Source organism: Sparus aurata, chromosome 19 (assembly GCF_900880675.1).
Source record: "Sparus aurata chromosome 19, fSpaAur1.1, whole genome shotgun sequence".
In the NCBI taxonomy this organism is placed as follows: Eukaryota; Metazoa; Chordata; class Actinopteri; order Spariformes; family Sparidae; genus Sparus; species Sparus aurata.
In genome coordinates this window covers 19768272-19783887 of record NC_044205.1, presented here as the reverse complement: position 1 = coordinate 19783887, position 15616 = coordinate 19768272, and the positions used below count along the sequence as shown (strand labels likewise).

The following is a 15616-nucleotide window of genomic DNA, read 5'->3' as shown; positions in this document are numbered from 1 at the left end:
GGAGGTTGGGGTTTTGGGTTCTTCTGCTATTTCCCCCTCTGTTTTTTATGTTTCTGCATCTTGTATAATTGTTATATATATTATAGAAAAACACAGTTTTACAATACATTTGAATGGAAACACAACTAGTGTATTTGAACTGTTCCTGGCTTCTCAGTGACTTTTTATTGTTCACTTTTGACTTCAAGGTGAACTGGACGGCAAAAGTATACGCGGAAGATTTGATCCGAGGGAAGCTGCCTGACATACAGGTGCCCACACAGGTGAAGGAAGAGCGCTTCTACCAGGTGTCCTACCAAGACCAAAGTGTGTCTATCTCCTTCACCATAGTGTAAGTATTGTATATGACTCTAAGCTGGATGAAGAAGAAGTATGCCATATTATTTATTATTGTTTGCTTTCTTGCAAAGAGTTTAATGAGAAGATGGATAAATATGAAGCTTTGTAAAAGAAAATCTATTACAAAAACAGAGAGGTTACCTGCATTTACAACAGTCATCAATCATCTCTTCCCATAACACTCAGTGTGTTTACATGACACTCGAGAAAACTGAATTATTGGGTTAGTCCGACTATGATCTGATTTTTAAGATGCATGTATACACCATTCAGCCAGATCGGATTTCTCATAGTCTGATTAAAACACCTAGATTATTCGATTAATAGTGGCATTCCTCGTGCATGTATATGTTCTGTCAGATTGAATTCAGATTAGGCGTTCTGCGCAGGCTCAAGATTTTTTTCCTGGGGCCGTGAGCCGGAAGTAGAAGGGCGGTGGCATCTTTCCTCCGAAATAACCACAAGCAAGAGCACCATTGTGCATCTAGTTTGTGTAACTATCATGTACACCTTAATACGAAATGAACAAAGATGTAGCCTCGTCTTGCTCTTTGTACGCCATCTTCCTCAAATGCTGAGGCAGAGTTTGTTGTTGCTGGTGACGTAAAGAGGTCAGCCGGAGGTGGCTCTGTTACCACTAGTTGAAATGGGTACAGCGCCACCTATCATACCGGGGTATGACATGCTCACCGGCATGTATACTCGGACAATTGTAGTTGTCTGAGTTTGAGTATCATAGTCGAACTATGGCTGTAATCCAACTAAGCTGTGCACTTAATTGTACTGACTGACCCCCTGAGGTTTGGGTTGATCATGCCTTTCCCAGGACAGTGACCATTTGATGTTTTATTAGGACAGCAAATGTCATCTCATCTACCTTCCTGTAACCCCCCATGTAGAGAGAATTTCCCCACATGTGACTTTATGACACCTCAACCAAAAGGAATTCTCCCCTCCTCCTCTCACACCCTGATCTTGTCCTTTACAGCACATTGACCAATGAATGGAAAACTTCGTAATTTCTCACAGCTTCCTCGTGTTTCTACACACTTCCTTGTTTTCTTTTTAGGCCTCATCCAGACGAACCAGCTCAGCTTAAAGCAACTCTGCCAGAAAACTCAGTGAATCTCGGTGAAACACTAGATGGAAACATCAGTGAGTATAAACCGAGTCACCAAAAAGATTTATTTTGTGGATGTTGTTGCACACTAGATGACTCTGTTTTTCTTTTGTACAGTCTTGGATCTTGTGGACCAGTATGACAACGTAACCAAGGCGCTTACCTCCACCTGTGTGAAACACCTGAGTGTGGAAGCTGAGGGTTTGGACAAATCAGCTGTCACCTTTATGTGGCAGGTGAAAAAAGAGAAATTAAAGTTTTTTGTAAAGCCTAGATTTAAAATGCAGTTCACTCATACTATCTTTACTCTATCTCAGCTTTCTCTAAACTCTATGAGGTTGTCTTTATTTCCCCCCACATACAAAAAAGTAAAGAAACTGTGCTGTATTTCAGATGATAAATATTGTACCTTTTCTCCATTACATACTTTTTACAGCCAAAGTTACTATGCAGATGAAATAAAGAATATGTATATAATAAACATAAAATCATAGGGTTGCAGCTAACCATAAACTGGTTGCATCCAAAAGTGGAAGCACTTCAAATCACCATATACATCATTGTCCATAGAGTGCAGTACAGTATGAAGAGCTGAAGACTGATAAACTTCATGCTGCTGCTGCTGCTGCAGCCCCACCCACAAAGGCTTGGCAGCTGTTTGCCCCGAGGCAAAACACAATGCAAGCTTAATTTGCTTGTGGTTTGCATCGTGTAAAGAAAAGGGCCGAGCCGCACGACATGACCGCCGGTGGCCACATCATTAAAGATACAATCCCTGTTGCATTAATGGAACAACAGAACTTTGAAAAGCTGCTTAAACCAGCAAGAAACAACTGAAGGAGAATACTCAGAGATTGGCTTATTAATATAGGCTGTATATGTTCTAAGATTTCTCATTTACATATTTTGCAGCTGTTGTGTTTGAATGCGGAAGGAAGCTGTGTCTTTAAATTTTGTTTTGATCACAGTCTGTTTTGATCGAAGTGCTTCTGACATCAAACGTGTGGTTCTGACTAACAGCTGAACATTTAGCCCACGTCTTATATCATGTATCACTTCTGTATCGCTATTCAGCCTAAAAATACTAAGATATGGTTGTTGGTCCATTTTCGTTTGTTGTACAATAAATACAACAACCCAACAGTATTTAAAGTAGTTAGAATTGCTCCAACAGATAAACTGCTGCTGCAACATTGTTAGATATGAATCAGTAATAACAATGAACCATTATCAGTTTTTGAGGCTCTCCTAATGAGACTTCTGCTTATTTTTGTGTATGTTTAGATCTTGTTGCCAACTTCAATGATCTAAATACCCTTTTAGTAACTGTGTAGATTCACTGATGAACTTATGTGTGTGTTTACAGGAGAGCAGCGGTTCTGTTGTGGTAACGGGGGTTCGGTTTCAGTCGGGGACTCCTGGCCCTAAAGAGTTGTGCTTCACCTACAAGAGCTACGTGGCACGTGTCATAGTTGAAGTGTCCCCTGGAGTCCCTGCACAGCTTAAACTACTAAATGAGCCAGAGAAGGTAAGAAGGGATTTTTACTGGTTTACTGCTTATTTCCTTGTCTTGTCTCTTCTCTTTTTTACTATGTCAAACTAAAGGCAAATAGTACTTTGGGGGGAAAAAAGAGGTTTTGATTTACAGCAGAGCAAACTAACTGATAAAGCACTTGTTTGTTTTACCTATAAGCCTTTGCAGGTGCTGAATGACCACGGCATCGCTACACCGTTCCTCGTCCAACTGTGTGATGAGTGGGGAAATCCGTCTCCAGACCAGAGGGTTGTCGTAGGGTTGAGGTGTTCACCTCCAACACTTAAGGTTTGACTTCTGACATAGAACATTTTCCCTGTTTCATCTGCAGTTTTCAAAACATAGTTGAGGTCCTTAATCAGTCAAAAATCCTGAAATGGTGCAGGCATACATAGTAGTGTGATCAACACCGATGACGATATTGACTTAAGGACTGGAAAGACTCATAAATGAGGAATAATGGATGTTGAGTGCCAACTGACCTTTCAGGCAAGTTTGTTTATTTATGTGGTGGCAACCTGAGAAAGAAAGAACAAACAGGTACAGGATCCTTCTGGTGTGTTGCTAGAATCAGCAATCTGCAGCTGCCTTATCTTAACCACAATTTCCGTTCAGCAAAGGGACACAACCCCAATTTCTGCAAGGTGCAGAGGGACTGGCTCAGACACAGTATTTTACACTGTCCAGTGCTCTTTACATATAGCAGCAGAGTGTAGGACAAGGCCAGTCAGATTGAAATACATCTTCCATTACATTTACAATCTAAGGGAACAAAATGAAATGTATATGTATTGAGATGCAATATTTGACCATTCATCTGAAAAGTACTGAAATGTTCTTGTAACTAATCCAGCAGTCTGTTGTCTTAAAGCAAACTGTTCCTCCGTCATATTTTACAGCGTCTGGTCACATGACCCGCTCATTAAGTCTCCCACACTTAGGCTGCTTTGCTGTGCAGATGTATTATTATCTTTCCTGGGACACACAGGCACAAGGAGGATGTTTACACAGCTCCACGATGCTTATTTATGCAGTCATAAGAGCACAATCAACAGCAGTAGAAGTAATGACTTGTACCAAAAAATATTATTGACTGATTTCTTGTTGTTTGTAACCACAATTATATGTCTAAGGTTGCCTCATATTAGGTAGTCAGTGATTATTAGATAGTTTCACTCTTTCCTTAATCCACTTTTTATATTCAGACATGTGTTTACAGAGAAAATGAAAAGTGCCTGTGCTGTTGTAGCCACACAGGATGTGTCTGTGTGGTCGATAAAATTCACTCTCTCCATTTCACTCAGCGTCAGATAGAAGCAGAGACCTGCCTTTATAAGTGCACTTCAAGTTGGGGTTACCGCTGTCCATTATGTTCAGAGTTGTTTGTAACCTTTTAACATCTGAGGAGACCAGGCTTTAACTTGGAATCTTTAAACTTGTAGAAAAGAAATTGGAACGAAAAAATAAAAATTAATCAGTGCTCATAATGTCATCACAGCATTCATACTGTTTTTGACAGTTGTAGGAGACTATCACCGCTTGATGATAAAGGTCATTAATCACTGGCGATTAATACACTCGTAAATGGGGCACCACCTCCGTTGTTTAGTTCTTGGAATAATCCAGAGGAAATCATTCCAAACACCTAACTGTACCAGTTGGTTTGGACAGTTAGAGTCCATTCAAAATCAATTTATTCAGTCTCAATATTCTGAAGCAGTGACTTCTTTGCACTTATCCATCAGTTCTCCACATTAAAATCAAGTTCCAGACAAAGACAAACGATTATATATATTTATTGACAAAATAATTTGGGGTAAAATAAATGAAATGACAATTTTAGACGAGCAACAGATAACAGAAAAGGTAAAGATTGTAATAAGCGAAGTAATAAAGTCATGTGACCGTCGGCAGGTGGTAAAGTTAAAGGGTCTGGTTTTATATATTAAATATTACGGGAGTAATTTTTGATACTAACAAGACCCTAAACTCAACTTTCTTAAGTTCATATGACAGAAGTCAAAACCTAGACAGAAGTCAGAACTTTAGACTGAAGTCAGAACTTTAGACACCACTCATTCTCACGTGTGTGGACCCATCTGTATGAAGATGTTCAGCCTTTTTTGTCTGGGAGTCAGGAGGGACTGAAGTTTGGTGTCCTTGAGAGTTCTGGGTTGGATTACGGCACGGCGTGTAGATCCAATAGCCAGAGGGAAGGCTGGTACTCTGTTGAGGAACTCTTGGTCCGAAGGCCCAGCGGGGTTTCTTGGGAGCGCTGGGGGCAGAGCCGGTCTCGGCTGGGAGCACACAAAGTCTCTTTTGTTGGAGACTCCTTGTAAGGCTTCTGAAGCAGACAGTGACTGCAACGTTTTTCATCAAATGATCACAGTCTTGAAAAAGACTTTTTCTTTGTCGTTTCAAGTGGTGGTTCTGAAGTTATGATTCTTAAACTAATTCAACGTCTTCTGGATCAGGCGGTGATACTTTAACGGTATATTAAAATCAAAAATCAAAAAAGAAAATAATTTGTTCTATTAAAAACTTGGATAAAAGTAAAGCACTTAAAGTAATTATTCAGTTCGCTTTTCTTAGAGCTTGTTGCAAAAATAAATGTAAAGATTACTTTAAAAATGAAAATAAAATGAAAAGCAAAGAAGTGAAGAGAAGAGAGAAGGAGGAGAAGAAGACAGAAGACAGACAGAAGGCAGACAGAAGAGAGAGAAGCAGAGAGGGGAGAAGGGTAGTGACAGAACAGAAGTGACCGAAGTGAAGTGCAGAGCATGACTCTCTGTTTTTATGCCCTGCAGCAGGCAGACTGAAAACGGGGGGGGGGCTGGCTGACAATCATTCCTTCTGTGTTCTGAGTTTTAGACCCACAAACTTTAATTTAACTAAACTATTATTTAATGTTTCGAAATCATGTTTAACCTTCCCAAAAACTTTACCATCTTAAAAGTCGAATTTTTGCCTTTGTGAAAAGATGCAAAATGATTATGATCACTTATCATTCAAAAGAATTATAACCTGATTAAGACATAAAACAATGAAGTATACAATACACAGTAGGACAAAGGACTTATACATATTCCTTGTAGTTGTATCTTAACAAAACATATCAGACATTTAACTGGTAAATAACACAAGTATTACACACAAAGAGGATGATCTGCAAGTCTGTGCCCAAACCTCAAACTCATTAAGTAATAAACTTCATTTGGGCTTGACAATAAAATGGGAAAGATCTATTGAATGACCTTCTTAGGCTATTGGGAATCTGGTAAAATTAAGAAGATGAAATTGTAGTTTAATAGTTATTCAGAACGTATTGGAATTTGGATAAGTATGGAGACAAAGTGGGATTGGAATGTCACAGACAGGGTCATAAAAACGGTTTGGCCTGTGACCAACCAACATCTACCCCCACTTCCTGTCGTCTGATGTGGAGAGAGAGGACTCTATTGTGCTTAGTCGCGGTAACTTAATAAAAGAAGGTCTCTGGTGATATATTTATAGCAAGAAAACCACATCCCCCCACTCTGTGGAGAGGAGAAGATCTGCCAGGTCAAAAGGTTAGGGACTCGGAGGAAGGAGTAACTTTGAATCAAGGATAATCATGGCAGGACAGGACCTTGTTAAGATAAATAAATTAAATAATTTCCCAGTCTGGGATCATTAAAGTAATTCTATCTGTCTATCTATCTATACAGGACAAAGGACGTGTGTTCCTACACAGTATGGCCATGAAATAACTCTTAAATTGACACATTTATTGCTTTGATACATCATTTTTTAGTTAATGAATGACAAGAATAATGAAACCATCAGTGTTTATAATGGTTTCTTATAAACCTTGCTCTCGCTATGCAGTTCTGTCTGTCCAGCGAGCATGAAATCTCCTGGGAAAGGAAGGTTAATTGTCAATCTAGTCAGGTTGGCCTGGAACCATTTTGTCTGCTTTCACATCTCTTATTATAGACTAAATGATTGGAAAAACTCACGTTTTGTCCTGTGTTGGTGTTATTTATTTAGCTTATTTAGTTTCCGAACAAAGGTGGCTGCAGAAACTCTAACAGGAGAAATCCGTTTTGTTTCAGGTGAAGACCTCTGTTACCTCACAACCTGTGAACTCAGAGGGGAAAGCCTCTTTCACTGTCAATAGTGTGAACGGACCGAAGTAAGTTTACTGCATGATACAGTATAAAAAAGAGAGAGAGCTTGTTTTGCTGTTTTATCTTTATATTGTAATAATATTCCCACATCAGGGTTTGTACATCAACATTTGAATTTCATAAACATGTCCCAGCAGTCACGAGTAGTATTGTTGTTTCCCTGTTGTTCCACTAGGGGGTACTATCAGCTCATTTTCCAAGGGCTCTTCAACAAGAAATGCATCTCCAGTCCATCAGTGAATCTCACTGTCATCCCTGATCCCAACAAACCCGTCAGCCTGTCAGTGGAGTACGACACCAGTGCCAAGTTTCCTGCAGGAGGAAAATTCCCAGGTTAGCTTTTTATTAATGTTCTATTTAGGGCTGTGATACCACTTGCTGGCCAAACACACAGCTGATGCAGAGAGTCCTTCTCCCCTGTCGTTCTCCTTCAGACACCTGGACAACTCTGTTAACAACTGTTAACAGCAACGGCTAAGTGGGTGGCCACAGCTTGCAGGCCTATTAACATTGTTTAGTTAACCTTTACACGTGTTTACTTATGAATGTTACATTCAGTTCACTGTGCCCGTCTGTTGTTGCTTGTTGGGTTTGGGTTTGTCATGTTCTGCTTTCAGCATATTTTTGAACATGCAGGACCTTTTAGGTTATTCTGGAGAATATTCTGGACAGTGTCTGTCATTGTTTTGGGTCGCTGTTATAACACTAAACATACATTTGCATAAAGCAGACATATTTGTCCACTCCAGTATTAAAGAAATTGTAAAATTTCACTGTATGGAGCCGGTTTAGTGTTTACTGTCAAACTAAGATTGGCTGTTTGTATTTATTCAGTGTTCTCGGTGACCGTGGTGTCTGAAGAAGGACGGCCGATGACTTTTAACCCCTCTGCTGCAACCATGTTGCTGTGGAAAGGAGGGCCAGCAGGGAGAGACAAGGTGAGTGACTGACTTATACCTTGGCCACACTACACGATTGATCAGCGGCAGGGGGTCTCACAGTCTAAGAGCACACACAAGACGTGACACAGAACATGGGTCCCAGTAGTCCAATATGATTGTCCGATGATTTCACTGATAAGGCATTATGATTAATGTGGCATCTTCATATTGCTTCATTCGTCAAACCAACAGTTCAAAACCCAAAGAGTCTTCATTTACTCTCATAACTGTTGAAGAAAAGCAGCAAATCTTTACGTTTAAAGAGTTGGAATCAGTTGACTTTTAGTTCTCCACTTCCAAGTGGAGACCTGGCGCCACCTACTGCTTATCTCCTGACCAACTCCTAATAATTGTAGCCCATGGAAATGAGCTTTCATTTGCATTTTCTTTTCCTGGTTTTCTTAGGATTCGGTTAAAATGTGCGATACATTTGGACAGAAACCTATGTATTGATCTTTATTTGCTTTTGTTTTAAACTAATATCTTATTTGTTGATGTATATTCTTCTTCTTTTCTTGTCTAGGCCACCTTGTTTAGATGTAGTAGACCCTTGGAGAATGAAAAGAATGACTGTTTTCACTTCAGGTAAAATACTCCTCCTCTTCCTGTCTGATTCAGTCTGATTTATTGTAAAATGGTGAATTGTTGTTCAGACACTTGTTGATAAAGGAGAGACGGTGAATAGAGAAAATTTTTAACAAATTAATAATTACATTGAGACAATCAATTTTGTGTACATGTTTTCTGAAATTCTATCTTTCGAAATGGGCTATTATACATAGATTCACAGAACAGTCATCTCAACAACATTGGATAAAACCAGGTTCCAAAATCTTGTTTAATTTTGTTTACATATTAGAGTGTAAGGTTTCTACAGAGAGAATTTTTAATATCTCTTTTCATAAACTCCCAAAACCAAAAACATTGTCGACAACACTGTTTTCAGGAATGAAATTTTGCAGAAATCAGTCTGTGAATGATATATGAACCAACCCCTCTGTAAAGACCTTCAGTATATAGTTAGGAATATCCGGGGAAAAACTCCTGAGTGTTCAGGAAGTTCATATATATCTGTGGACGTATATCGGTCGGGCTCTAGTTTTAACTATATTACTGAGCTTGAGAGGTGTTGATTGGTGGATGTTTTTTCTGTTCCCATAGCTGCTTCCCTTCCTGTTTTCGGTACATTCTTATTAACCACAGAGACATTTAAGTCATACTAATCCTCTGACCGAACTATCAGTGACTGAAATGATTTTTTTTTTCTTGCCCTACAGAGATAAAGAGATCCCACAGCAAGTTGGAAAGTACACCATCAAGTTCTCGCTACAAGTAGACAAAATAAAAGTCCTTTCTAGTAATCAGGTTGGTCCATCACAACACCTTAATCTCTCCACATTGTTCCAATCATCCACTCATGTTTAACAGGAAAGAGGTTGTTCATTGAGTTGTTGCAGGGGTGTCTGTCATTATCCTGACTCACGGAGAGGAATTACTAAACCTCAGCACTGTTTCCTGTCTCTTAGATTCCTATAAATGTAGAGGCCAATCAACCTGTCAAACTGGGACCCGACTCTCAGCCACCAACCCCAGTTGTATCCTACAGTGAGTCCATTGCCGGCCGAACGCTGGTGGAGAACATGACTCTGAACATCATGGTGAGTCCATATGTGTTCTTACTGACAACGATAAGAAACAGCTTGAGCTTTTCGATTAGATGAATGAATTTTAAGGGTGTTTATCAGCTGATGTTCTGCTCTGAATGATTTCAGGATTCATATGGAAACCCAACAGGGGGGAACCTGGACGGAAAGGTTAATGTTTCTATAAAGAACTTGAGTGGAGAAAACAAACCCCTTCCTCTGTTTGAAGGCAAAACCAGCAGCTGTCAGTTAAGCTTGAAAGGAGGAAAGCTCCACATCCCTGTGAGTAACAGGACACACCACAACCTTTATTGGACCCCATGATGCAGATGACACGTGTGATGATTGTATATGTGTTCTTCACAGAGGCTAACTGTCATGGAGAAGAGCCCCGGTGAGGACGGCAGTTCATACACCCTCGTCTTCAAACCTGAAGGGTTCACGCTCTCCACACCACTGGAGCCTTATGAGCTCCTCTTCCATTTTTATAATGGTATGACTGGAAAAGCTTCATTCAGCACAGTCTGGGCTGGACTGAAACTGCTGCATGAATATGAGTTCTAACCAGTGACTCACACTTCATATGTGATGACATGATGAGGGGTTGAAAGTTAACATCTGCAGTTTGGCTAAATGAAACTTCTTAATGAGTCGTTTCAGAGAAGTTTTTCTGCTCAGGTTCTACGATATACTTAGAGCTAATAGCAATATTTGAAAACAGCTAGAAGTGACTAATATCTCTTTTACTGCATTTCCGCCTTAACAACCTGGAACTTTTAGTCCCATAAACTACTATTCATGGGACTTAAAGGGTCTGTTGTCTGTGGTCTGTGGTCGAAAGACCTGTGACGATGAGACAAATGAGTCTACTGACGTATGAAAAAGTGACGGCTCTTTTTTAGACATCATTTTTTGCACGTGGCCATACAAGAACGGTCGCCATCGATCCATCTGTTAAAGGCTTTCTACCATGAAAGCACATGATTATTTGTCAAAGCACAATGCACAAGACACAAATTGGTTTGCAGCTGCAGATTTTTAAAAATGGCAGCCTAAATAAAATGCTGTGAGAACGCAACATCAGAATAATCCACACTGCAAACCCCAACCCCAAAGTTCCTGTACTGAGAAGTCATGTTAAGGCAAACTATACTGTTAAGCCTACACTCTACTTGCCACCAACCACATAGCCCTCTCAATATGTTTTGCTTCATTTTTAATGGTATGTTGGGAAATTTGCTGCTCCTGTGATTTTGGTATCTGGATGTATAGGAATTTTAATCATGTTTGTGAAGGTAGGTTTTATATTTTGGACCAATCTTTTAAACTGAGTCTGCTGCTCACCTTTTTCTGTTGTAGATGTTGAGAACCAACAGAAGATGTCTGAACTAACCAAGAAGAAAGATGAGCTCACTGCTACTGTCGGCGCATATAAAAATATCTTTTCTACATATAACCGGCTCCTTCAGATGCTGACGAGTAAGATTATTTTTGTGTGTATTATTTCACCGTGTAAAATGTGTCCCCAGTGCGTCTTGGGGTGTTCCCACCTATATTTAAAGCTTCCCCCTTGTGATTGGAGCACAACACTAGCTTTTCTTTATGAGACAATGAGTTAATTGTTTGTGCATCAATAGACCATTTTCTATTTCAACATATTTTTGAAATGATCTTTAATTGCATGTGTTTCTTCTATGGTAGACAAACACCTGGATGCTAGTAACAAAGAGAGGATCCAGAGAGATGAGCTGAACAAGAGGAAAGTGAACATCGCACCAACTGTTTCTGTAAGATGTTAATTTTATCCTCACTGTACTTTTGTTAATGTAGAAAAAAAAAATGTCTGCATGTATTTATTAGGGCATGACATTTTGAATATTCGTGTTCTGTGTAGATCCCAGATGTTGACAAACTTCTACAAGGGATGACTGCTGAATTGGACAGGATCCTGAAAATGCCCAGAAGAGTCTTCTCTGTTAATGATCCCCATAGAGGGCAGCAGGATGTTTTGGGAATGGTAATGTTGTGGGAAAGAGGGATGTTTCTGTTGGTGTGTAATTGTAAGCAAAGCATACTGATGTTTCAATTAAAGTTTGTTGTATGTTTAAGTTGAGAGGACTTACAAAAAAGTATTCTCACAGGTTACACTGAGTGTGTATGTGTCTGGTTTAGGAACGTTACGAGCGCTGTGCTTTAACTTCTGATGCAGGTTGGCCACCTGGCCTTTGTGCAGGACGACACCGCTGCGAGAGTGATCTCGTGGCATATCTACGGCGACATGGATTGTGTCATCACCAGAACGACAGAAGCAGCAAAGAGGATCTATGACAGCACCAATGGCAGGCAGCAGGTCATGCCCCTCGACACCATGTTTAAGGGGTCTGTCGACAGGTAGTCTCCTTTGTCATGAAGAACTTCAAAAATAAAGCGCAAGGTGTTTAGTATTTGGGTTCCAGCAGTTTAAAACTGTATTTATGTGCGTTCACCATGTTTGTATTGTACCTTCATGCACCATCATTCATCCCAGTACTGCTGCTGGTACCTGAGTAGTCTCCCTGGAGTGATTCTTATGTGTCTTTGATTACAGTCTTTAATTTGTAAGCCTTGAAGCCGTCCAACAACAGTAATTTAAAGATCTTGTGGCAACTCCTTCTTGCACAGACTGTTTAACACAGGGCTGCTCAATGTGAGCAAAAAGGAATTCTGAAATGAAACAAAGTTCATGCCGCTTTGTTTTTGTCGGATAAAAATGCTCTTTAATTATGTAAGATATTTAATTATTCATTAGTTTTTCATAATCTGATTACAGAGGAGAGAGTGACTCTAAAAGCAGGAAGTCAGTCAATAAAGGGAACTTGAGATTTTTTGTCTCCCACCATTAAGGTTCCGTTTTTGCCCCCCAGACAGAAATAGTTTAGGCACTCCAGGTTTATCTCAAAGGCTCGACTAATTATTATCATATATACCGAGGACAGCAACTTCCTTCCCGCTGTTCATTGTCTTGGTTGATTGAGTGTTGATGGCAGTTACTTAAAGGACAATAGAAGTTGTGTTGAATGTTTAAGCAGGTTTTGATTTAGATACATCATAGATAACAGTTAAGCAAACCTGTAGTACAGTTTTTACATTTTGTTTTTAAATCAATGAACTTTGGCCTATAAAATGTCCCAAACCCAGCTAATTCTCTCCTTTGAATGTCAGGAATTTTTTCTTGAAAGATTATGTAAACAATCTATTATCAAAGAATGAGCTGCCTACTGTAATTATTCTCTAAACTCTGGTTATCATTGATTGCTTGAAACAGCATGAAAAACACCTCAAATCAACCAACATTCATGGCATGAATTAGAAAATGTTTTTAAAAAGTAACTGCATATTATACATGATCTTTTTGTTTGCTAGAGAGAAAGCTAAATATTTCAGAACACTACTGTGTTCGTTGAAATGTTTCGTATCCTCTCTGCAGTTTCTCTTTGCTAAGATCTGAATTGCTTACAGACCGCTGCCACACATAAGAAACGGCCGTAAGCTCTTCGAGCCCCCAGGGAACCCGGTCCACGCCAGGCAGCTCCTGATGTTCCCCCAAGATCATGACAGCTGTAACAATGGTGAGCTTCCTTGGAGGGATTTCCCCTGCTCCGTGTAATGTGGCCGAGTTGTTTTTTCATTGCAGATTTGGGTTCCTGCGCTTTACTCAAGGTTTCCCAGATGTCTTTGTGTTCGCTGTTGTTTGGGTTTTTCGTTCATGCCTCTGCTCCTCCTGTCGAGCCCAGGGTAAATGGTTCCACCTGGGAATATACTCACTGACGTGGAGGGTCCCCTCTCTCCTCTCTGGGGGCCCCTTTTGACCACGTTAAAGGAGCAGTTCACCCAAAAAACGGAATTGCTCTCATTATCTAGTCACCCCCGTGCTGATGGAAAGTTTTGTAGCCTACAAAACATTCCTGGAGCTTCACAGCAAAAACAGCGTTACAACATTTTCATGAACAACTGAAGTAGATGGGGACTAGTTTTAAGATGACTTTTAGTTTGTGGGTTTTAAGCTTTATCAAACTTGGTCTTCAGCCTCATTTTCTATCTTAATTATGACTGTTTTTCAGTAAGCGGTAAAAAAAAGTTAAGAATGTTTGGATTTGTCACAAACTGTCTGATGGTTTCCGGCCTCGTGCTTCCTTTACAGTGTTTAGAAGCCTCCTGGGAGAAACTATCCTGATTGATGACCTGGACTCTGGAAACAGCTACAGAAAGGCGGTGAGTGACACCCGCTGCTCAAAGTCGCACGCCGCATATGAACACATGACTTTTCTTCTAAGTGTGCCGTTGCTTACAGGTGGTGCAGAACAACATACCGTGTCCCACCATCCTGACCCGGCAGGGGGAGAGGATCAGTTCCAGGGGGAAGTTTGGAGGGGCAAACAACAAAGCCCCAGCGATGTTGAGATACATGTTCGGAGCCCCGTACCCACAGCAGTACTACACTCTTCAGGACCAAATAGGTGACCTCTCTCATAGTCACGATTTACAGTTGGTTGTAGTGGCCCTGCTCGGTCAGATTGTGTTTAAATGTCTTTCATAATGTACGACAGGCCTTCTCAGCGAGTACCGCTCACTTCTGGAGAAGAAGCTTACGGCAGAAAAGGAGCGCAGTGATTGCTTACAACAGATACAGTCTCCAGAAATGTTGAAAAAGCAACAAGATATGGACGAGAAGGCGAAACAGCTGGAGGAGATTAATAGGCAGTGTGGTAAGGCCACAGAATAGATTTCAACCTTTTTTTGTTTTTATTCTTTAATCGTTATTATTTAATTGTTATTGGTTTGTTTTCTTCTTTCAGCGTCAACTCCAATGAGACAACTGAAACGGGCTCCTGACAGTGCTGGAGAGCCGTCGGGCATCACTGCAAAGAGAACAAGGCAGAGATCCAAATAAGAGACGAACAAGTCCAGCTTTTCTTGTCGTTTTGCTTTATATCTGTACTGATTATGTGTTTTTATCGTTTTTATTTGTACAGATATGTGTTCTTTTATATTTATGAATTTTTTGGTACGAAACAAATGAGCCAACGACAAATGTGCATCATATTCTTCAAAGTATGTCTTGAACAATACAAATATATATAAAAACTAAGATCTCTTTGTCTGTGACTTCATTCCGATTTGAAAATAATTAAAAGAAAATTCAGTCATTATGTGTTCAGCACCATGTCGATGGAAAGGCAGGGGCAGTATGGCGCTCCACGAAACAATTATGGAGCAAAAACATCATTGCAGCATTCTCTTGAACAATTGAAGCAGATGGAGACTACTTTTGAAAAAAGAAGAGTATGTGTCCATACATCTCATCCGAGCCACGTCCTCGTCTCTGGAGGCCCCAAGATCCCAAATTATCATTCAGTTGGTGCACATGTTTGACTTTGCTAGAGGGTATAAATAACTCTATAAATCAATTTGGGATCTTTAGGTTTTCTAGGAAGTTAAATCATACTTAGTTCCCTTCTAGTTAAGTTGTTCAGTTGTCCAGAAGTTTTTTTTGAACTAAGGAATCTCACCTGACTTTTCATCAGCGTGGGGGTGAGGAGACGATGACTCGATTTTCATTGTTGCCAAGGCTCCTCCTTAAAAAATAAATCTTAGTTCTAGTAATCCAGACAGGCAGACCAGACGGACACTGACAGGCGCGCACATTTTACGCACGGGATAATTACAGTGAAACAAAGACAATCATTATCCAAATTTAGGCCTCCGGAAATTATGTAGTCCTCTGACACTGTGTTGCTGGATGTGAGCTTTGGTTTGTGTATGATCTGAGGAGCGGAAAAAAGTCATCTGTCAGTGTTGGAGCGGCTCCCGAAACGTCACATCCACTCTTC

General features: G+C 40.2%; 1 protein-coding gene across 2 annotated transcripts in view; it reads left to right on the top strand.

Moving 5' to 3' along the window:
- smchd1 (structural maintenance of chromosomes flexible hinge domain containing 1) overlaps nt 1-14874 on the top strand; it is a 37578-nt gene extending 22704 nt beyond the window's left edge. For both annotated transcript variants that reach the window (XM_030398537.1, XM_030398536.1), the window contains 22 exons: nt 189-331; nt 1409-1494; nt 1577-1695; nt 2826-2987; nt 3153-3281; nt 7088-7167; nt 7338-7495; nt 7997-8100; nt 8627-8688; nt 9381-9468; nt 9630-9761; nt 9876-10028; nt 10113-10239; nt 11106-11225; nt 11448-11533; nt 11641-11763; nt 11956-12137; nt 13245-13354; nt 13927-13997; nt 14077-14242; nt 14333-14491; nt 14582-14874. In XM_030398537.1, coding sequence (XP_030254397.1) covers nt 189-331; nt 1409-1494; nt 1577-1695; nt 2826-2987; nt 3153-3281; nt 7088-7167; nt 7338-7495; nt 7997-8100; nt 8627-8688; nt 9381-9468; nt 9630-9761; nt 9876-10028; nt 10113-10239; nt 11106-11225; nt 11448-11533; nt 11641-11763; nt 11956-12137; nt 13245-13354; nt 13927-13997; nt 14077-14242; nt 14333-14491; nt 14582-14676 — 2655 coding nt within the window. In that variant the 3' untranslated portion in view covers nt 14677-14874. The remainder of the gene's footprint in view (nt 1-188; nt 332-1408; nt 1495-1576; nt 1696-2825; nt 2988-3152; nt 3282-7087; nt 7168-7337; nt 7496-7996; nt 8101-8626; nt 8689-9380; nt 9469-9629; nt 9762-9875; nt 10029-10112; nt 10240-11105; nt 11226-11447; nt 11534-11640; nt 11764-11955; nt 12138-13244; nt 13355-13926; nt 13998-14076; nt 14243-14332; nt 14492-14581) is intronic.
- The last annotated feature ends 742 nt before the right edge of the window (nt 14875-15616 follow it).